Source organism: Dromiciops gliroides, chromosome 2 (assembly GCF_019393635.1).
Source record: "Dromiciops gliroides isolate mDroGli1 chromosome 2, mDroGli1.pri, whole genome shotgun sequence".
Classification (NCBI taxonomy): Eukaryota; Metazoa; Chordata; class Mammalia; order Microbiotheria; family Microbiotheriidae; genus Dromiciops; species Dromiciops gliroides.
The window spans coordinates 58270361-58293784 of NC_057862.1; the positions used below are offsets into that span (position 1 = coordinate 58270361).

At 44.1% G+C, this 23424-nt stretch overlaps 1 protein-coding gene across 4 annotated transcripts in view; it reads right to left on the reverse strand.

Annotated features, from left to right (window-relative positions):
• Positions 1-23424, reverse strand: part of DLG5 (discs large MAGUK scaffold protein 5) — a 153846-nt gene that overhangs the window by 16261 nt on the left and 114161 nt on the right. For 2 of the 4 annotated variants that reach the window (XM_043983417.1, XM_043983415.1), the window contains 12 exons: positions 21263-21366; positions 20560-20652; positions 16903-17937; positions 14074-14206; positions 11963-12107; positions 10280-10401; positions 9142-9231; positions 8351-8519; positions 5167-5244; positions 4191-4353; positions 3086-3219; positions 519-683 (listed from right to left, as the gene is read on the reverse strand). In XM_043983417.1, the coding sequence (XP_043839352.1) occupies positions 519-683; positions 3086-3219; positions 4191-4353; positions 5167-5244; positions 8351-8519; positions 9142-9231; positions 10280-10401; positions 11963-12107; positions 14074-14206; positions 16903-17937; positions 20560-20652; positions 21263-21366 (2431 nt within the window). The remainder of the gene's footprint in view (positions 1-518; positions 684-3085; positions 3220-4190; positions 4354-5166; positions 5245-8350; positions 8520-9141; positions 9232-10279; positions 10402-11962; positions 12108-14073; positions 14207-16902; positions 17938-20559; positions 20653-21262; positions 21367-23424) is intronic. The other 2 variants (XM_043983418.1, XM_043983416.1) reach the window with 1 other exon arrangement.

A 23424-nucleotide genomic window follows, 5' to 3' on the forward strand; every position in this document is an offset into this window, starting at 1 on the left:
AGTTTTCCTGGTTTAACTGAGTACACACATTATGAAGCTGTAGACTGGCTTGTCCACTGGGAGGCAGTGTTGTCACACCCTAGTTATTTTGGCTCAGTATAAACCACATGTGAACCTGCTCAACCACACCCCCCGGCCCCCACCCGCCCCACCCCCAGCTTGGGAAGGTCGATGGGTTTGAGGGCAGGCCCAGGATGGGGTTCAAAGGCCAATACTCAAAAAAAAAAAAAACCCACAGATAAGTAAGAACTGATTGTGCTCTGCGTGAGATGAAAATGGGGGTCCAAATGAAGGCGGGGGTTATAGTGCATACCTGAAAACCAGGTTCATGTCACCTAAATCTTGGCCTTCGGTGTGATACTAATTGTTTGGTGTGTGCAGCTGCCTCCTTGCTCAAATCCATTTGAAATTCTGCATCAGCAAGAACAAGCACCTTGCCCAGAAATGGTCTGATTATCTAGAGTCACCTTCAAGGCAAAGAGAGGGGATCTGTGGATAAGGGGGTACCAGTGGCTGACCTGATGGAATTGCGAGGGCTGGTGGTGGGTGTGGTCTGCTTGGATGTTGGTGTTATGGTCCCCTCATCCTGCTCACTCACGGTGTCAATGATGGAATGGCTGTCTGGAGTGGCAGACCCACTGCCCTGTGGATTTGAATGAGAGCTCACAGGGTCCAGTCGAGAGCTACAGAAAGAAAAAGAAAAATGTTGGGGCAGAATACATTTCTCACCACCGCCTTCACTGACCCACACCCCAAGCACCACAGCTCAGATCTGCACCACTGGCCATGACTCAACAGTGTGATATGACAGCCCCCAAAGCTAACACTGTCAAGGTTTTTGCATAAAAAGAAGCAGAGTTTTCAAAATAAGGGACGTAATAGTGGCCCTGTATTCTGTCCCGGTCAGGCCACATATAGGGCACTGCTATTTCTTCTGGGCACTATTTTTTTGTTTGTTGTTTTTTGTTTTTAGTGAGGCAATCGGGGTTAAGTGACTTGCCCAGGGTCACACAGCTAGTAAGTGTTAAGTGTCTGAGGCCGGATTTGAACTCAGGTCCTCCTGACTCCAGGGCCAGTGCTCTATCCACTGCCCCCAAGGGCACTATATTTTGAGAAAGGCAAGCAGGAGCATGGTGAAGGACCTAGAAAATGTGTCGCGCAAAGACCGATGGAAGGAGCTGGTTCTGTTTAGCCTGGAGAAGACTGTCACAAAGAAGAACAATTAGACAAGTTTAGCTTGGTCCTAGAAAGAAGAACCAGGAGCCACAGCTGTCAGAGAGGACGGTTTGGGGACATGGAGAAATTCTTACCAATAATTAGAGGCACCCCAAAGTGGAATGAGCTACCCTCCAATAGAGGGTCGAATGACTGTGTGCTTATTGTTCATAAAGGTTACAAGGGGACATTATTAGTGTCCAGATACAAATCGAACAACATGACCCCTGAGGTCTCTTCCAATACTGAGTTTTTAATTTTTCTAGGGGGGGGGGGGGCTTTTCTTTTAAGGGGAGAAAGAAATTTAAGTTATGACAGAGAATTAAGACAACAATCCTTATCTGCCCTAGAGCAAAATCCTGTACCAAGAATAAATGACCCTTCCCTCTCTCCTCCTCTCTCACTTTCTCCTCCTACTTTCAAGGGTACCAAATCAAACTTTCTCTTGTAACCACATTGGGCCTATCCTAGGCACAGGACTTCACACAGAAAATATACCCAATAAACACCTATTCGATGACTAAGTAACAGGAGGCCATTCACTTTATATGGCCCGAGAATTCAAGCAGGTCCCATGACTATATTCCCCAGTCACTGGGCCCCAAGAATGGGGCTTCTGAGGCAGGAATAACCAACCAGCCAGGGGCTTCTAAATCTAAAAAGGAAGAAAATCCTAAGAACGGTGCAGCAGATGGGGTCAGGAAGACGTGGCTTCAAATTCAACTTCTGATACTTGCTCCCTTTGTGACCCCAAGTAAAGTCACTTAAACTAAGCCTCAATTTCCTCATCTGTAAAATGAAGAGGATGGAGAAGATAACCTCTGAGGTTCCTTTCAGCTCTAAACCTGGGATTGTTTTCCTCCCTCTCCTCCCAAGGACAGGGCTTTAGTCAACAGGTAGAATCATTAAGTCAAGTGACAAGAGGCACTTTTAATCTATTCAATGAACAAGTCACACCAAACCATAAGATCACTGAATCAGAGCTGAAAGCTCATAAGAGGTCATAGGATCGGGGCAGCTAGGTGGCGCAGTGGATAAAGCACCCACCCTGGATTCAGGAGGACCTGAGTTCAAATCTGGACTCAGACACTTGACACTTACTAGCTGCGTGACCCTGGGCAAATCACGTAACCCCCATTGCCCCGCAAAAAAAAACAAAAACAAAAAAAGGTCATAGGATCCAACCCTGTCATTTTACAGATAATGAAACTGAGTCAAAAAGAGGCTAGCCAAGTGACTCAAGGATCCAACAGTCAGCAAGTAAGAAAGGCAGGATTCTGGGGCAGCTAGGTGGCGCAGTGGATAGAGTACCGGCCCTGGAGTCAGGAGTACCTGAGTTCAAATCTGGTCTCAGACACTTAACACTTACTAGCTGTGTGACCCTCGGCAAGTCACTTAACCCCAATTGCCTCACCCAAAAAAAAAAAAAAAGGCAGGATTCTGATCCTAGAGCTTCCCCATTACAAGTCCAATGCCTCTAGGTGGCCAAATGAATAGAACAATGTCCCTGGAGTCAGGAAGACCCGAGTTCAAATCTGGCCTCAGATACTTACTAGCTGTGTGATGTGACCTTGGACAAGTCACTTAACCTCTTTTTGCTTCAATTCTCTCAACTGTAAAATGAGGGTAATGATAGCACCTACCTCCCAAGGTTGTTGTGACGATGAAATAAGATAATATTTGTAAAGTACTCGGTGCAGGATCTGACAGAGAGTAGGTATTCTACAAATGCTTGTTCCTTCCCTTCCCTTTCCTCCCTTCTATCCACTAAACCATGCTGTCTTTCTCCTTTCTCAATGGCACACTTCCCTGGCCTCAGTCTCACCGCCATCAGAGCGGTGGCCCATCTCTAAGAGGGAGACACCCTTACCTGGACCGGGAGTGGTTACCAAGCTGATACATGTGTGGGTTATACTGGGCCAGGATAGTGATGGTGTCACACTGCTGACCGATGATCAGCCTCGCCTGTTGCTCTGTCGCATTTCTCAAGTTAATGCCATTGAACTGAAAGAGAAAACAGACAGATTGTGGTGGGGAAACTGGGAAGATCATGACAAGTCCTGGGAGAGCTGGAAGGTCAAATAATTTTAAAAGATATCAAAGCTGTTCTGGGACCACAGAATCTGAGAGGTGGCTCCCTATAGTCCAGCACCTACAGAAAAGGAATTCGAGACCAATGGCTTGACTTCCATGGAGGAGGAAGCCGCTGCCTCCTGAGAGAGAACAATCCACTCCTGTGCAGCTCTTAAGAAAGAGAAAATTTCTACGGACACCAGGCCTCAATTGGCCCCTTTAGATCTTCAGCCCCATTGCTCTAGATTCTAAGAGAGCAAAATGAAGCCCTCCTCCACACGACATTCCTTCAAACACTCAATAGCTCCAAAGAGCCCCTCGGGTCTTCTCTTCAGTCTAAGTATCCTCAGTGTCTCCAAAAGGTATTTTGTGATCTTTGCTGGACACCTCACCTAACACCCCAACATGGTACAAAGGAGACCTTGGGATTTTAAAAGTTAGGTCAGAAGATCACAACCCCCAGCATGTCCTGCCAAGGCCAGAGATGGAACAGACCTAGTCACACCACCAGGGACCACAAGGAGGCAGTAAGGTACAATGGGAAGAGCTTTGCAGTCAAAGGACCTGGGTTCAAATCTTGCCTCTGATGTTCATTTCCTATATGACTTTGGGACGATCACTTCACTCACCTGGGCCTTTCCTTAGCTATCAAATAAGGGGGTTGGAATAGATATTGTTTCTAGCTCATATTCCACGAACATAAACCACAGGGAAGAATCTCATCCGTGGAGAGACCTATTTGGCCCCTGTGGAGACTCTACAAATACAAGGGCTTTGATCATCACTGTGGCAAAGGGTGATTTCATTTCCAGGTCATTAGAAAAAACATTTACAAAATGAGGAGACCCCCGTCCCCGTTCCCCCCCCCCCGCCCCCCGTCCTCAGGAGAGGTCAATTCTTACCTCCAGTAACTGATCTCCATACTCTAGTCCAGCTTGGTGAGCAATGCTTCCTCCGGTTACTTTCGAAACGAAGATTCCGCCATTTTCCCCACTCACTATGGAAATCCCAAGTGGCTCTGAACCCTTTTGCACTTTGACATGGCGAGGTTCCTCCATGTAAGGCCTTTTCCAAAAAAGAAACACTTCTAAGTAGGCTCTTGCCCTAAAGGCCACCTTGGACAGAGTGGTGCTTAATCACAGATTAAAGACAGACACAAAACAGACGTGCAACGGGCTACAAAGAAAAGATCAGACAGCATGGCATCCCCTTTCAAGGAAGATCAAAGAAATATTTAGGAAACGGATGACAACCATAGTGAATGGAAATGGAATGACTGTCCCTTTTATAACAGATGGTACACATTCCTGAAACCTCATGCAAGGGGGAAAAACAGAAATGGCACCACCCCACAGAAACCAAGTACACAGTCTTAAAGGCTGAGAACACAACAAAAAAGAATGATCAACACAAACTGTAAACTCTACCAGAAGGAAAGAATGTGACGGTCCATATTATATATGTAAGTAGTTGCCTTATATAATATGTGATTTACAAACCATAATTTGGAAGCGTTCCTGACCCATATAGTTTATAAATGTTTGGAAGCTGGGATAGGGGAGGGAATATAAAACTCTAGAAAAACAGGATAACTTTCAGGATGAGGTCAATCCTGGGGAGGCAATACAGGGGGGTTCATTTTTATATTTGCCAACTACACAGGGTGATGCAAATCAATCATAGGAATTGAGCCATTGCAAACCCAAGCCATTAGAAATAATTACCAAAAAAAAAAAAATACCAGAGCGGTTTTGCATGGTAGCATCCCAATTACCATGCAAACGCTCCCTGGGGAAATTATCCAAACGTGTCAAACAGGCACAAGGAGAAGTGCACAATACTGCTGGAGAAGGAGAACCTTATGTCAGTCAGGCCAACCTCAGACTCCTTAGGGAGGAGAACCTAGCCCTGGGAGCCACAGGAAGTCTCAGAAAAGATCTATTACGGTACAGATATCTGGAAGGGGCAGAAGATTCAGGAGAGAAGGAGAAGAAAAACTCAGACACAAAACAACAGACACTGAGAAATGTAACAGGAAGTAGAGGAGGAGGAGGAGGAGACAACCAAGATCTGCTGTTTTTCCACAGTGTGACATTTATACTTTATGCCATCTCCCATTTCTCTTCTAACCACCAATTTTGGGACCCCCTGAGCTCAGACACCATGGCGTCCATATTTCAGGTATCTGACCCCCCAGAACAGCTCTTCACACCACGCTCACTGCACTGACTCTAACAATCCTTTGATCAGTTCAGTTGGGTGACAAACCACTCTCCTCCTTTCTCCTTCCCAAGGCTAAGCTTATCATACATGGTTGACTTCCTGGCACTAGTCTTCTCCACTGGACTATAAAGTCCTTACACAGAGGGATTTGTTCCATTCTTTGAAATTTATTCCATTACCCCAGTTCCTAGGCAGATAGCAAGCACTTATGCTTATTGACTGATTGATTAGTCATCTTAAAAGTCTTTCTCTATCCCATCTTTACTTATCTAGATCAGAACTTCTTAAACTTTTCCCACTTGCAATCCCTTTTCCCCCCGAGAAATTTTTACACAACCCCAGGTATATAGGTATAGAAAATAGGTATACTATAACCTTTTACTGTTGCCAAATTTTTCACGACCCCCCCCCCACTCCATTCAGTTACATGACCCCACAAGGGGTCTCAACCCACAGTTTAAGAAGCTAAGCATAATACTTAAGCATTAAGTATCAGCTCCTCCAAGAAATCTTTACCAAGTATTCCAACCAATATCTGAATTTCTTATGGGTGTTTTTCAGTCCCATCTCAAGATTCTTCATGACCACATGTGAGGTTTTCTTGGCAAAGATACTGGAGTGGCTGGCCATTTCATTCTCCAGCTCATTTTACAAATGAGGAAACTGAGGCAAACAGGGTGAAATGACTTTCCTAGGGTCACCCAGCTAGTAAGTGTATGAGGTCAGATTTGAACTCAGGAAGATGAGTCTTCCTGACTCCAAGCTCTGTACTCTATCCATTGTTCCACCTATCTGCCCTTCAAATTTCTACGACACATTAAATTAGTACCACATATCTGAACACAAAATCATGGAATCGTAGAAATTTAGATCTGGGAGGAACCTGATTTAATACCCCATTATCCACCTACCTACTCACCCAATCTCTATTTTATAGCCTAGAAAAATGAAGCTCAGAAAAGGCAAATAATTTGCCCAAGATCACACAGCTATTTACTGACAAAATCTAGGTCTCCAAACTCCCAGTCAGTCCAGAGCTCTTTCAATTATAAAACGCCTTTTTTTTGTTGTTGTTGAGCCAATTGGGGTTAAGTGACTTGCTCAGGGTCACACAGCTAGTAAGCATTAAGTGTCTGAGGCCGGATTTGAACTCAGGTCCTCCTAACTCCAGGGCTGGTGATCTATCCACTGAGCCATCTAGCTGCCCCTAAAACGCTTTTTGAATCAAGTAATAATAAATATTTTTTAAGGGGCTACTATATGGGGCACTGTGCTAAGAGAAGGCAAAAGACAGGCCTTACCCTCAAAGAGCTTATAATCTAATCTAATCATTTCTAGGATCCCACTCCTGATCCAAAATTTTCTTAAAACAATCTTGTGAGTTCCTGTTTGGATAAACAACAGGAAATAGAGAGGGCATATGCAAGATCAGAACATCTGATTAGCATTAAAAGAGCTTTAAAGTCTACCTGAGATTTTTATAAGAGTGATTTAACAATCCACTATAGCCAAAAACAACCAAGCTACTGGAAAGGCTGAAGGCTAGTGGATCTCTTAGGATCAGGAGCTCTTAGTTCAACCTGGTGTCTGCATAAAGTCTGACATGAATATGGTGACATTAATATTAAATGGAGGGGGCAGCTAGGTGGCGCAGTGGATAAAGCACCGGCCCTGGAGTCAGGAGAACCTAAGTTCAAATCCGGCCTCAGACACTTAACACTTGCTAGCTGTGTGACCCTGGGCAAGTCACTTAACCCCAACTGCCTCACTAAAAAAAAAAATAAATATGAAATGGGGAATGGACAGGACCTCCAGGCCAGCCCAAGGCAGAAACAGAGCAGGTCACAGCTTGGAGATCAGAGTGACTAGACTCATGGGGCCTGAGCAAGAGATGGGAAGACCTAGTCTCCACTAACAAAGTACACTTTCTAACTGTCCAGTGACGGGAAGGGCCAAAAAGGTCAGCAAAGAAGGGACTGGATTCTGCTCCAAGAGGGATGTCTGCCCTCAAATCAGAGTCCCGTCCAAAGGGCTTGTGCTACGGCAGGAACAGGAATAACTGATTTCAAAGTTCCTAGAGACGCTACTTTCTAACATTCTAAAGAATGGTGCTAGGATTAAGCATGGAAATAAATGAGACAAAGAAGATTCGGCTAATAGCGGAGAGCTCGGGAGACAAAGACTTCATCTTAGTGAGGGCCACACTTCTCTCTCACAGTGCACTCTCCTATTCCACAGGGCACAATGCAGAGTGCTGAACTTGGAGTCTCGGGACCTGGGTTCAAATCCCAGCTTTGCTACTTTCTATCGGTGTGACCTTGGGCAAGGGCTTCAGTTTCCTCATCTATAAAATGAGAGGGGCTGGACTAGAAGACTCTATGGCTCTGCTAGCTCTAAATCTGTGATACTATAACTGCAGTTCGGTTGTTTTTTAAGTACAGCAAGCTCCCTTAAAAACACACCCATGGGGCAGCTAGGTGGTGCAGAGGATAGAGCACCGGCCCTGGAGTCAGGAGTACCTGAGTTCAAATCCGGCCTCAGACACTTAACACTTACTAGCTGTGTGACCCTGGACAAGTCACTTGACCCCAATTGCCTCACTAAAAACAAAAACAAAAAAACCACACCCTAAAACTGCCTTCTACCACACCTCCCACAACATGTAAAAACAATACTTACATGCATAACAAATGCTTAATTAATATTTGCTGACTGATTGTTCTAACAGCAAACCAGCCTTGGGCTAAGCAACAGAAGAAAAAACTGTTCCCAGTCTTGCTTGACAATTAGATCATGTTCTTCACTTGATTCTCAAACAAACAGCAACGGCCACACTCACCTGTCCTTCCTTCGCTCCCCTATTGATGCTGGGCTGATAGCAATCCTGGGCAGTGTGGAGAGTGAGCTCTGGGACTGGCTACTGGCGAAAGATGAGGTTTCTAGGTTCAGGGGTGACTGGGGAGGAGTGATCAGGCTAGGGCTACTGCATTCAGAATGTGACAACGAACCTGCAGAGAGAGGGAGAAAGAAGAGAGATGGATGGAATATTTCTTTTATGCTCATAGGAATTAGTGGCTGAGGGCTAATAACTCCATCAGTCAAGACATACAGCCTCAAAAAACCTTCATCAGCTACACTGTCTTCGGGGTATCTTTTTTTTTTCCAATGGGCTCCTAGATGATATGCACTACACAGGACAATTTTTAATCTTACATTGCTTGTTACCATTAGCTATTGTTTCAAGCAATATCCTTAGAGCAAGTCATTGGCCCTACAACTAGACAGTAAGCTCTTTGAGAATAAAAGCTGTCTCCTCTTTTTTTTGCATCTCCTCCTCATCCCAACCCAAGTGTCAATAAACAGTTGTCCAACAACAGTTAAAAAAAATCAGGAAACATGGGGGCAGCTAGGTGGTGCAGTGGATAGAGCACTGGCCCTGGAGTCAGGAGGACCTGAGTTCAAATCTGGCCTCAGACATTTAACACTTACTAGCTGTGTGACCCTGGGCAAGTCACTTAACCCCAATTGTCTCGCCAAAAAAAAAAAAATCAGGAAACCAACCCAGAAGATGAAAATCAGGGAATAACATGAAGCAACCAGGAAAAATAAGAAAAGGGATCCTCATCTTACCTCTGTCAGAGCCCATGACAGATCGAGGATATCTTGGTGTTAGTGGGATTTTGATGCGTTCCGTCCGAAATTGCAAGTTACTTGAAGATCCTGTTTTTTAAAATCACAAAGCTTCACAATTCAACTCAACAAGCATTTCCTGAGCATTTACAACTTATCATGCATGGTGCCAGACACTAGTTCACAAGGAAACACACACTCTTGCTCTGAAAGTCAGCATCCAAAGAGGAACACCATATTTGTAGCTTACAGACTAGGTCTGATCTGGGCCCTGCCAATTCCCTCAAAATGATCCAATTACTAAAAACAAAAACAAACAAACAAACAAAACACCAGTCTCTGAAATAGGTTCTTTTTTCTTTTTTTTTTTTAACCTGTCCTGTTTTCTAACCTTTCTTAGTTCAAAAGCTGGGTCCTCTCTATGAATGACCCCACCTTAGTTTGCGGTTAGTAACCAAATTCTCACCTTCCATCTATGGACTGGTAAATTACATTTGTCTCACAATAAAAGAGAAAAAGGTATAGTAGCCATATTTCCCTAGTTATTTACCTAAAATTTCTCAAATTCTGCCCATGTAACTCAACTACAACTGGTCATATGCAAACGAGCAACTTTAGGGCACAGCATTCTTAGGCTTAACTGGGTAACTCCTTCTCTATGTACTCTAGGGCAGGCTATGCCCCAAACAAGTGAAATGTCACTAGGCAAACTTAATTTAGCAAAGCTTTACTCAGAAGCAGACATGCCCCTTTCAACCTCCATCTTAAACAAATTTCCACTGGGATGTAAAAGGCCCCAGAAATACCCAAAATCTTAGGGAGAGATCCCTGAGACACTGCTTCTTGCAAATTGTACACTGATCCTTGGATTGGCTTTATGGGTATGGACAATCACAACAGATCTGAATGCACTGCAGACATAAGTAATTTCTGTTGCTACATTGGCAAACGGCTCTGAGAGGCAGCCACATACCACTGAGGTCATTTTGTTTTGATTTACAAAGATAAAAAAAAATAGCTAAGGCAAAAATCTGCACAAGATGTTAAATTTGGTTCATTTATTTACAAGGTTTCCTGGGAAGTCTTCTTACTAAGACCTTAGGGACAAAAATTTAAAACTACTTGGAGATATGGTTACCGAGTCGGGCACTAGATGGTAATGAGTTGGACCCGTGAGAGGTTCTTGTCCTTGAGGTCTCTGAGTAGTCGCTGGAGTGCTTGTGACTAAGGTCCAGGCTCAGGCGGCCCTGGTGTTGTGCACTGCATGAGAAACAAAGCAGTTAGGTGCTTGAGGATAGTGGTCAAAGCTTGTTGTTGTCCGGTCGTTACAGTCATGTCTGACTCTGTGACCCCATTTGGGGTTTTCTTGGCAAACATACTGGAGTGGTTTGTCATGTCCTTCTCCAGCTCATTTTACAGATGAGGAAATTGAGGCAAACAGGGTTGAGTGACTTGCCTAGGGTCACACAGCTACGAAGTGTCTAAGGCCCAGATTTGAACTCTGGTCTTTCTGACTCTACGCCTGGCACTCCACACACCGCAACACCTAAATGCCCCTCTCTACAGATGAAGTATTAATGGTCATGGACCCCTAACAGAGTCCTCCCTAAGGCAGCAAGAGAGTGAGTTCCTAACATATGGTTGGGGGGGAGAGGGGGAAGGAAAATTGAGCTGGAGTGAACACGTTTTTTGTCAATAACTTGTAAGTGACGTCCACAAGTACAAGAGGCCTCCCTGAGCCTCAGTTTCCTCACTGCACAAACAAGAATGATCGTATTGCTCCGCTTATCTCACAGGATTCTCAGGATCAGAAGCCCAGCACAGGCAAGAGTGCTTGTATAACATATCCATACAGACCTTGGTGTTATCACCCTATTATACAATACTGACTTTGAGGTGATCTAGTGAAGAATAGCACATGACCCAGTCAGTCTTTAATCAGAGATTTCCCTGGTAGGTGGGCTTTGCTCCTAGACCTTCCAAACACAGAGATCTCCTGGAAGAAGAGTTTACTAAAACCCTTACCCCTCACGACAGGCTCCCCTTCCTGTTCTTTTTAGTCTGCCCAGGCCATTCTGCTAGAAGAGCAGATAATAATAATGATGACAGGGGGCAGGTAGGTGGCACAGTGGATGGAGCACCAGCGCTGGATTCAGGAGGACCGGAGTTCAAATCTGATCTCAGACATTTGACACTCACTAGCTGTGTGACCCTGGGCAAGTCACTTAACCCCAATTGCCTCATACACACACAAAAAATAATAATGATGATGATGATGATGATGATGATGATGATGATGATAATAATAATAATAATAATGGCAGCAGATAACATTACAAGGTGCTCAAAGCCCTTTATATATAAATACTGTCTCCTCTGAGCCTTGTAACCATCCTGAAAGGTAGATACTGCAAGTATTATTATTACTATTTTAGACACGGTGAAACTAGGCATGGAATCGTCAAGAGGTTCCCACAGCAGGCAAGGTCAAGAGGCAGGATCTGAAGTCAGCTTGCTTCCTGTCCGGTTCCAAGGCCACTATTCTGTCCACTACACATGTAAATGGTACCAAAGTGCAAGGACCTCTTTATAGACGGAGGCAATACCATGCATCTGTGGCTACAAGGAGAAGCAGACAGCTGGGAAGCAAAGGGCTGACACATATCTTAGACCAAGGAACACATCAATAGCCAATAAACATTTATTATGCACCTACTATATATACCAATCACTATGCTCTGTGTGGGAACATGTCTTGATCTCTCTGATCCTTAAGTCTCCGTCTGTCAAGGGCCCCTCCTGTGACCTCCTAAGTACATACCTGGGATGCAAGTGCTGATGGTGCATCTGGCTGGCAGCAGACTGGCAGCTGTTGGGGTGAACTCTATGGCTCCAGGCCGTGTAGATAGGGTTCCTCATGATGGCAGTCACTGCAGGGCATGGGGCTAAATTCCTTGGAACAGTACCTGGAAAACGGGCCAGAAGAAAAACCATTAGCCCACAGCTTCCCTCTTCATTTACACCCACCTAGGCTCTCTAGGTAATGTAATGGTGATAGTTGTAATACAACAACATCAGCAATGGTTCACATTTGTATAACTTTTAAGGTGCAAACATTCTTTATAAACATTATCTGCATTGGATAAAGCACCGACCCTGGATTCAGGAAGACCCAAGTTCAAATCCAGCCTCAGACACTTTATATATATATATATAAAAGAGTAGATTTATATATATATATAAAAGAGTAGATTTGACCCAGACATTAACTAATTATTTTTAATTTTAATGTAATTCCTGACTCCAGGGGCAAAGCCAGTCTTAACTAGCCCTAGAAGGGAGCCTCTCCTGCATCTCTCTATCTTTATTTTACTGACTTATGGCCAATTCTGCTGGGAGAAGAGTTCCAAGGGAAGATTTGGGCTCTCAGGAGGTAAAGCCAGACAAAGCCTCGTTCTCTTGCCTCAGACTCCATTTTAAACTCATCACCTCTCTGACAGCATGAGTGGAATGCTTCATCTTCCTTCTTTTAGAATCGTGATTTATCCTTGCATTGATCGGGGTTTTTAAGTCTTTCAAAGCTTTTTTTCTCATTATCATTGTTACAATTGTATAAAATGTTCTTGTTCTGCACCTTTCACTTGCATCAGTTCATAAAGGTCTTCCCAGTCTTCCTCTGAAACTATTCATTTCATTATTTTTTATGGCACAATGACATTCCAATTTGTTTAGTCATTAGGAAGATGGCTCAAGAGTTTCCAATTCTGGACTGCCACAAAAGGAACTAGTATATTTTTCTACATAATTCCTTTTCCCTTTTTCTTCGGTTTCTTTGGGGTATAGGGCTAGAAGTGCTAGGGCCGGGTCAAAGGATATGTTCTACTGACTAACTATCTGGGCATAGTTCTAGATTGCCTTCAAGAATGGCTGCACCAACAGAGCACTATATGTGCCTGTTCCCCAAAGCCCTTCCAATAGCTGTCATTGGCAGTCTGATAGGTTTGAGGTTACTGTTATTTGCATGATTAATTAGTACAGATTTAGAGCATTTTTTCATAAGGTTAATAGCTTAGTTCTCAGGTGAAGACCAAAAGGGTCTACTTCTAAGAGTCAGGTAAACTATCCAAGATCCCTTTCCCTTCATTGACCTTAAAAGTCAAGAGAAGGGGCAGCTAGATGGAGCAGTAGATGGAGCACTGGCCTTGGATTCAGGAGTACCTGAGTTCAAATCCTGCCTCAGACCCTTGACACTTACTAGCTGTGTGACCCTGGGCAAGTCACTTAACCCCAACTGCATCACCACCAAAAAAAAAAAAGTCAAGAGAAGCCATGATAGAGAGAACCTAATTAGGAATTTAGTTATTTGAAATCTCACGAGGAATCAGAGACTCTCAAAATTGGATGGGACTTAAGAGGGCATCTACTCCAACCTATTCCAAGAGCTCAGTTTATACAGGGTTAGAAACTCTAATTATTAGGGCTACCTCAAATCCACACAGCACTGTATTAGCCAAATGGAGGAAGGGAGCTAATTTATCTGAGGGCCTTTCACTAATGTAGCAGGCGCTCATCATTTGGCTTTTGCCTGATGAGAAAACTGTATTAAATCCAGAAGTTTCCTTCTAGCCCCTGGACCAGGGCTTCTTGCCCCAAGAGCTGGGATCTTTTGAGTTTATCCAACACTAAGCCCTAGTGGTAATCTTCTGCTTCTGTATATTGGGTGCCTAATCTGTTGATGTGAATATATTGTAAAAAGAGAGAAAATCACAAAAATCAGAAGTGAATCTGAAGGACAAGGGAACACTACGTTTCAGGCATCTGGGCAGATCTCAAGGAGGCTGATGACTAAAAAAAGGATAATGTTCTCTTTTTGTCTGTGCCTGGAACACGGTGTCCTTTCCTACCAAACCCTGGGATCTTGTAAAAACTCACCTGCAGATACTCCACCAGAGTAAATAGGGACAAAGCCATCACTGTGCCTGGAAGAACGCTTTGGGGAGTAGGGGATCCACTCCTGGACCTCGGGGGTGAAGTGTTCTTCCGTGGCTGGAGTGTATTTCTGTGCCTACAAACCACAGACAAAAGATATTCCAATGGAGCCAAGGAATGATAGAACAGAAGTTTGAAAATGTAGTCTTCCAGGGGCAGCTAGGTGGCGCAGTGGATAGAGCACTGGCCCTGGATTCAGGAGGACCTGAGTTCAAATCCAGCCTCAGACACTTGATACTTACTAGCTGTGTGACCCTGGGCAAGTCACTTAACCCCAATTGCCTCACCAAAAAAAAAAAAAAGAAAGAAAATGTAGTCTTCCCCCAGCCCCACAGAAGAATGCATTCCACACTGGAGCTCTGATCTAGGTCATAATTATAATCATTTGCTATCTAAATGGGTCACCCAAGCTTCACTCCTAGGGGGCCAAAGACCTGGGTATGTCTGGTTTTCAGGACTGGAGAAAGATTTCAGAAAGTAAGGTCTTAAACCAGGGAACATATGATGAAAAAATGGACTAATATAGCTCAACTTCATTCTTTCTTGAGTAGTCCTGCCTAGGGTTGAAGGTCTATGGAGAAGTAATTTTGAACATAGGGCAATCAGACCCCTCCTGACCCCCCACCCCAACTTCCCAAAATGGAAGAGGTGACAACTGACTTTACAGAAATTAAATAAGAAGGAAGGAAGGAAAGGGGAAAGAGGAGGGAGGATGGGGTAGAAAGGAGAAGAGAAAGAGGGAGGAGGAGTGGGAAAAAGGCAGGGAAGAAGAGAGGGGTGGGGAAGTGAGAAGATCATCCTCCACATAACCAGAAAACAGTATTCCTAAAGTATAAGCATGACCATGTCACCTTGAGACATTTCAGTGTCTCCTTCTCGACTCTGGAATCAGATACAAATTCCTCTGTCTGACTGTCAAGCCTTTCACAATGACCTCAGTCTACCTTTCCAGGCTCACTGCACTTTGCTCTCCTTTCTGCACTATACTGTCCACCTTTGCTGTTCCCTATACAGTGGGCAGGATCTTCCTTCTGATCCCCCACATCGAGAATGTGTTCTCTCCTCCTCTTCAACTCTTAGAACCTGTAGCTTCCTTTGAAGCTACGCTAAAGTAAGACCTCCTACAGAAAGACTCTTGATCCCCGACTCCCCCCTTCATGATTGCTACTTCTCTCCCCAGAAAAATTACTTTTATCAGCAATTATATATGTAAATTTGTTTCCCCTCAATAGACTGTAAGCCCCCTGAGGACAGGAATAGTTTCATTTTTGTTTTTGTATCCACAGTGCCTGGCACATAGTAGGTGATTAATAAATTCTTGTTAAATTGAAGGGAGGAGTAGAAGGAAAGAGGAAAAGGGGGGGGGTGCAGCTAGGTGGCACAGTGGATAAAGCATCGGCCCTGAGTTCAAATCCGGCCTCAGACACTTGACACTTACTAGCTGTGTGACCCTGGGCAAGTCACTTAACCCTCATTGCCCCACAAAAAAAAAGAAAGAAAGAAAGAAAAGAAAAAGGGGGAAAAAAGAAGAAAGTCAGGAAATAAAGAGGAGAAAGAAAGGGGAGAGAAGAAGAAGGAAGGGGAAAGGAACAAGCAATAATGCAAACATATGCAACTGGGTCAGTCAGTCAGTCAAGAAACATTAAGCACCTACCATGGGCCAGGCACTGTGTTAAATGTAAATGAGAATACAACATGAGCTTCTTCTGAATGTTTCATCTTGTTAGATGCTGGCTCAAAAAAATAATGTTTTTCCCCTTAACCCTTCATCACTCAAACCACAGCACTTCTTGTCTCTACTCCTCTGGGCACTGTGGTATATACCAGCCTATCATGACCTCTTTTCACATATGAACATTTTAACTCCCCAACAAGACTATAAACTACTCGAGTGTGGGAATTTTGTCTCTTTCTGTCCAACCCATCAAAGGGCCTGCCCACATCCTCCAATTATCTGACATACACAATTAATCACTTCCTTCCATTAATACATCGGGTGTTCCAAAAAATCTTTGTGCCATTTTCAAGCTATGAAAGCTTCAAAAAAAAAAAAAAAAGAAAAGAAAAAGCTTCAAAGCCACACTAAGACTTTTTGGAACACCCTGGATGCAGCAATAATGCTCACCCTCTCACTCCTCTAGGGATTTTGAGATCATCCAGAGGCACGGATTGTGTCTTTCATCTTGGTATTTGCTCTCTGTCCCTCATACATCACAGTTGCTCAGTGACTACAGAATTACAATGCTCAGTAAATGTTTCTGAACCATCAGACCTACTGTCAACTATGTAGTCACTTTCTTGAGAGCTTCAGGCATTGTGCCTTATTTGGAACCAACCAAAGTGGACGACTGACTGCACACTCACCCCATTCACTTCCTAGGTCTCGTAGGACAAAACCAGGAGCAAAGGTTCATTTTGCCAGGATTACACCTTAACATGCCAACACCACACTGAATGCCCTACTCCTATTTTCAAAGGAGCTGGTAATATGTCGATGGGCCATGACCTCAAACATGGGGTGGGTTGTTAGATGACTATACCTAAAGATCATATCCCCGTCCTCCAACTAGGAGCCCAAATCCTACCACTGGATTCCACATCACTTAAAGGGTCTGCTTGTTCATCGACGTCCACCATTCTCTGGTGGCCAAGTCAAAAAAATAGTAACCACCCTCCCCAGAACCTGAATCCCCAGTACTGCCCGACTGAGTATGCTAGACCTCCTGACCTTCCACCACCCACATTCCCTCCCTACCCATGGCCAGGCTTTACCTGAAGTGACTGGTTGGGAATGGTTACTGGGGTGAGTTTATGCCGAAGAATCGGTGCTGATTTGGGCCGGGGTCGCTTCAGATCTGCCTCATCCCCTCTCTGGAAATTGGCATCCTCTTCACAGGCTTTCCTCCCAGGCAAGAGGGCACAGTCCCCTTCCTCTTCCCGGTAGTAGTGCCCAGGAATGCGACCCCTCCCCTTGTGAGGTGAGGAGTCTTGTTTGAGCCCCAGGGGGGCTGGTGCAGAAGGAAGGCTGGCTGGCGGACTGGTGGAAGGAGAGCTGGGTACCAGTGTGGTTTCTGAACCAGAGCTATCTTGTGGTCTGTGTTTGAACTTAATGGAGTCACTCCTCTTGGGAGGAGTAGGAGGAGTTGGGGGCCCTTCTGCCTTGGAGGGCTGGGGAGAATGAGCAGGTGCAGGGCCTGGAGAGAGGTAATCTACTTTGGGAGGTGTCTGGGGGCGCTTGAAAGTGTCCGGATCAAAGATTGACTTCCTCTGCTTTGGTTTCTTATAGACAGAGAATTTCTCTGTCTCTGCTGAAGAGGCATTGACCATAACCTTGGGCCAGGTCCCACCACTGTGTTTCATTCCTGACCCTGCCTCTCCCAACGTGTTTCCCACCAGGACACAGTCCCCAATGACAGTGTCAAAGGGAGGCAGCATCCGCCGACTGCCCAAATTCACCAGTCCATACCCACGCTCCCCATAAGGGTCTGAGCTAAAGGAGCTAAGACTGTGCTCCGAGGCGCTGTGGCAGCTCCGATGAGGGTCAACAACCTGCAAGGGTGCTCGGGGGAAGGGCTTGTGCTCACAGAAGGAACCTCCACCGCTTCCTGGGGTGCTTGGATCCTTCTTGTCCTCCAGGCTCTCCAAATGGAAAATGTCCGTCTGTGTGGAACTGTTGTGCTGAGTCAAGTTTCGTTTGTTCTGAACCTGGACCTCGGACGCATGGAGCCGACAGTTCAACACTTTCTCCGAGTCCTTGAGATTCTCAAAAATATTCTGACCGCTCCACGAGGAGCTCTGAGGGAACACCTACAAGGGCCCAAAGGCAGGGAGGAAAGAGAACGAACATTCAGATCATGAAGGAGCAAGGAACAATCAGTCTGCTCAACTCCACAGGCAAAGAAAGCAGTGGGGGCTATAGGCATTCAACTCTCTCTCTCTCTCTCTCTCTCTCTCACATACACACACACACACACACACCCCACCCCTAGCCATCCCTTATAACAAAGAATCAAAAAGAATTACTGTGACAGCAAAGACCTGGAAACAAAGTAAATGTTGATTGACAGGGAATACCCAAATGTGATACAAGAGTATCCTGGAATATTACTGTGCTTCTGGAAATGATGACTACAAAGAAGTATGGGAAAAGTTACAAGAGCAAAGTGATGTCAGAGGAACCAGGGAAAACAAAGCTACACAATTGACTTCAACAATACACACATAAAGAACCACAACAAAACAATCAAACCCAAAGGCTGTGAAATTAGAATGCCCAAACCCAAACTTGCTACGCTCCTTCGAAGAATGCTACGAGAATAGAACACTGGATACAATGTCAGATTTTTTCCCAATATTCTGGTTAAGTTAATGAACTTTTTTTCCTTTCCTTTTATTCTTTCTTAGGATTATGGTATCATGGACCTAGATGTCAGAGGTCATTATTATAAGGGAGGGCACAGGTAAGGGATGAGGGGAGGGAGAGGACTGGAGACAGTAGAAAATATTGGTCATTCAAAAAAAATAAAAATAAAAAATATATGGTTTGAAAAAACCTAACCTAATAGAATACTATTGTGCTGTAAGAAACGATGAGCAGGAGGAGTTCAGAGAAACCTGGAGGGTCTCGAGTGGGCTGATGATGAGTGAGATGAGCAAAACCAGAAGAACATTGTACACAGTATCATCAACACTGTGTGTTGATCTACGGTGATGGACTATATTCTTCTCACCAATGCAATGGTACAGAAGAGTTCCAGGGAGCTCATGATAGAAAGAGAACTGTGGAGTATAGATGCTGAATGAACCATAGTATTTCTTTTGTTTTTGGTGCTGTTGTTGTTGTTTTTCTGTTTTGAGGTTTTTCCTCATTGCTCTGGTTTTTCTCTTATAACATGACTAATGAAGAAATATGTTTAATGTTATTTTATATTTATATAAAACCTATATCAGATTACCTGCTGGCTAGGGGAGGGGGGGAGGGAGGGAGAAAAATCTGAAATTGGAAAGCTTGGGGAGAACTATCTTTACATGTAATGAGAAAAAAATAAATAAAATACTTTATTAAAAAGAAAAGAAAAAACCTAACCAATACATCAGTCAAATCTGACAGTATATGCAATTATCCACACCCACAGTTCCCACCTCTGCAAAGAAGGGAGGGAGGTACATTTTCTCTTCAATTCAATTTAGTTATCAAACATCAACGTGCAAGGCCTTGGACTAGGCACTCAGAATAAAAATATAAAAAATGGTCTAGTCCCTACTCCTAAGTAGCTTACAGACTATCGAGGAGGGGGAGGTATATAAAAGACATATAGGTAAACATACCAGGTAGAAGGAGATTGGGCAAAAAAGAGACTGAGACAAGGTATCAAGAACACTTTGTCCTGGGGAGATCAATGGGGGGGGGGGGGGGGGGGGGCGGCGGCAGCACTCGCCGGGCCAGCAGAAAAGAAGGAATGCATTCCAGGCATGGGGAACAATCTGTGGAAATGCACTGAAGCTCAGGAGATGGCAAAAACAGTGAGAAATGCAAGTTGGCTCAAATGTATAAAGCTGGAAAGACAGGCTGAATGTAGACTGGGAAGGTATTAAAATGCCAAGATAAAGAGTAATAGTGAGGGGGCAGCTAGGTGGCACAGTGGATAGAGCACCGGCCCTGGAGTCAGGAGTACCTGAGTTCAAATATGGCCTCAGACACTTAACACTTACTAGCTGTGTGACCCTGGGCAAGTCACTTAACCCCAATTGCCTCACTAAAAAAAAAAAAAAAAGAGTAATAGTGAGCAGCTAAAGGTTTTTTATGGGGGGCGGGGGTAGAGCGATGTCATCAGACCTATACATTAGGAAGATAACTGGGAAATGATTAAAATATTGCAAATGAGGGGCAGCTAGGTGGTACAGTAGTAGATAAAGCACTGGCCTTAGATTCAGGAGGACCTGAGTTCAAATCCAGCCTCAGACACTTGACACTAGCTGTGTGACCCTGGGCAAGTCACTTAACCCTCATTGCCCCGCAAAAAAATAAAAAAAAATAAAAATTAAATATTGCAAATGAGAAATAACAAGGTCCCAAACTAGGAAGGTAACAGTGTGGGGACTCTGATATAGAAATGTTTATACCATTGCAGATACCTGTATCAAATTGCTTACCATCTTAGGAAGGGGGGAGGTGAGAGAGGGAGGGAGAAAATTTTGAATTCAAATTTATTTAATGGATTTGTCTTTATATGTAATTGGAAAAAATAAAATGCTATTTTTAAAAAGTTTGTTGAGTGAATAAACGAGAGAAGAAAAATGAAAGATTTTTAAAGGTAGTAGTGCTAATAGACATAAGCAAAGTTCAATTCCTGTTTTGGCCTCACTGAATACCCTTTTGCCTCTACCCATACACCCAGAGAAGAGAAGCCTGCATTTATAGCTCTTTACCTTCATTAGTGAGAGGGTCAAGGAATCCCGGCAGTTCCGGAGAAGGGATTCACATTCAGTCAGAGACTTGTTATCTAGTGCAATGCCATTAATCTGGGGGAGAGGGAGAAATGAGACCTCAGGACTGGCCACAAGAGAATCCTTTGAAACCCCCTATATTCACCTGGAGCAAGCACGGAACTATGAGGTCACCCAGTTAAACCAGCTAGTGTGAAGGCATGCTCTATCCTGCTTTAGACTGGAAGCTGTCCAAGGGCACTCTCTGGGTCTGGCACCATGGACCATCCCCAGGGCACACGGGACATAAGACAGAAAAAAGCCCCACCAGTGAGAATGAACATGGGACAACTTATATGTAGGTTGAATGCCTTACATATAGGTAGAGAAGGTTCACATTTACAGTTACAGCCATACTACTCCCTCACAAGAAAGGTAATGCAGCTGACCCCTCCATTAAGTAGGAAACCAAGACTTTCATCCCCATGTGGGGCAAGTCAGCTCTAAATTTCATATCTTTGGCAGCTTATTCTCAGAGAGAAGTTGTTTTAATGCTTATTTCTTTATATGCGAGGAGTTAGCAGGGAACAGTAAGTATATTCAAGTTGCACAGGTTCCCAGTGAGTGGGTTGTTTTTCCTTTCCCAGATGTAATTACATTGTCCATTTATGGCAGACAACCCTCAGGCTTTGTAAATTTGACTTACAGCAATAATCCTGTCTCCCACGGTAAGGGATCCTTCTTTAGAAGCAGGGCTTCCGGGAACAACAGCAGCAGCAAACACGCCATTCTCCAGGCTGATGCCACTCTCTGGAATCCACAAAATAAAACTAGACTGCAAGGATGCCCCTCAAGTATTCCCAACCCTTGCCTGATGTCCTACCCTTCCCTCCCTCTCTGCTGACCTTTCCTTGTTCAATTTTTTTAAAGGGATATTCAAGAGAAAATAAGCATGATTCAAGCACACACTCACCAAATCTCAATTTAGTAGAGTTATTATCAAGGCCTGAGGTGTTCCAATTAAGTGAAAATTTCAGGTAACTGAAGTTTGTATCTTCAGTCACTGGCCTTTTGTGAAGTATTTTAAGATTTTAAAATATAATGGCTAGAAGGGACGAGGACAGGGACAGAAACTGGGCCTGCTGTTCAATTGCTAATGGAAACTCCTAGAAAACTACCTCTACTCATGCAGGTTGCCACCCCCACTGTGACTCAATCTTTTTTTTTTTTTTAGTGAGACAATGGGGGTTAAGTGACTTGCCCAGGGTCACACAGCTAGTAAGTATTAAGTGTCTGAGGCCAGATTTGAACTCAGGTACTCCCAACTCCAAGGCCTTCGCCACCTAGCTGGCCCTGACTCAATCTTTAAAGCACTTAGGGAATTGAGAGATGAGGGACTTGCCCATGGTCACTAAAGCTCTAAAACGTGGTCTTCCTGACTCCAAGTCCAGTTCTCTATCCACTCATGTCTCTCACTGGACAGATAAGTTTCTAAAATGATTACTTGCTTTCACGAACTGAGGGAACTGCCAAGCAGCAATGTCCCTGTAACTTATAGGCTTAGAAAATTGCTTGGGGCACTCAGAGACTTACTTGCCCAGGGTGCCATGCATGTTGTCAAAGACAGGGCTAGAATCGAGCCCTGTCTATAAATGTAGCTTTTTCTCAATGCCCTGAAGACAACAGGCACTTCAATGCCAACGCAAGGCATTTTTCTTAGTACCATAATAAGCTTCAACTCAATTTTGCATTAATAAGTGAATCAGGGCCACAATTATAAATATCAGCTATCAAACACTGTTGCCCCTGTAGCAAAAGGTCCCAAATTGTTTGCTACTTGGTGATTCTAAGGTTTCTTCCTCCTCCTTCTCCCCGTTAACTATCACTTATCGGTGTTTCACATATTGGAAAGCCATCCACCTACCTCATCTGCTCTCCTAAAATGGTAAAATTTACAAGCAATTCTAAGCCTTGCTCTGGCCCAAGGGCATGGGATAATAAGAACCTGTGGCTCCTGACAGAGTTCTCTTTACTGACCCTTAGGACTGAAGCCAAACTCTTTAATAGATAATTAATTCTCTGAGCTCCTGCCTAGCTGTAGCAAGCCCTGCCCCCTCTACCTATCTGCCTCTTTCACCTCTGGCTTCCCCAACCTCTGGCTTCTAAGACCTATATATATATGGTCCATACTCACATTCCTAATTTTCTCTCTATTCTTATTTGACTTCTTCCACCCTCTTCTGAATCCCCAGACTTTATTGTCAAACTTTTGGATTTCTTCCTCCCTGGTACTTTCTACCACCTAGCAATAATAGGAACCTGACTATGTCCTAAGGACACCATAGCCTTTACCTTCCTCCCAATTGACCTCTTCTCAATTCCTGTGCTTCCTCCACAATACAAAAGGCCAGGAAAAGGAGTCAGTGTTCACCTCAGCAGGTACAGGTTGAAAGAGATGGTCTCAAAGCTCGTCTCTTCTAATTTTGGGACACTGGGATCCATGTTCTCTTTGGCAATGTCCAGATCTTTGGTTTCTCCACTATTATTCAAAAACCTCTATTCATTGACATTCAGGACACTCTCTCTTAACCGTCTTTCGTATATTTTCCTTTCCTCTAAGAGACTTTCTCACCTTTCTCAATGGACATCAGCACCTGAATCACAGTCTCTTTTTTCCCTGCTATAAATCTTTGGTCGTTTGATGACCCTTCAAGGACCACACCAGATCCAAGAGCCTCACTCCTGGACCCGCTCACTATCTCCATCTTTATCTCCAGGTCCTTGATCATTGCCCCAAGTCCTCATTCCTTCATCACGTCTGTTGTTGTCTTACTTTCCTCCCTTCTCAACTCTATCCTCTTTTTTTTT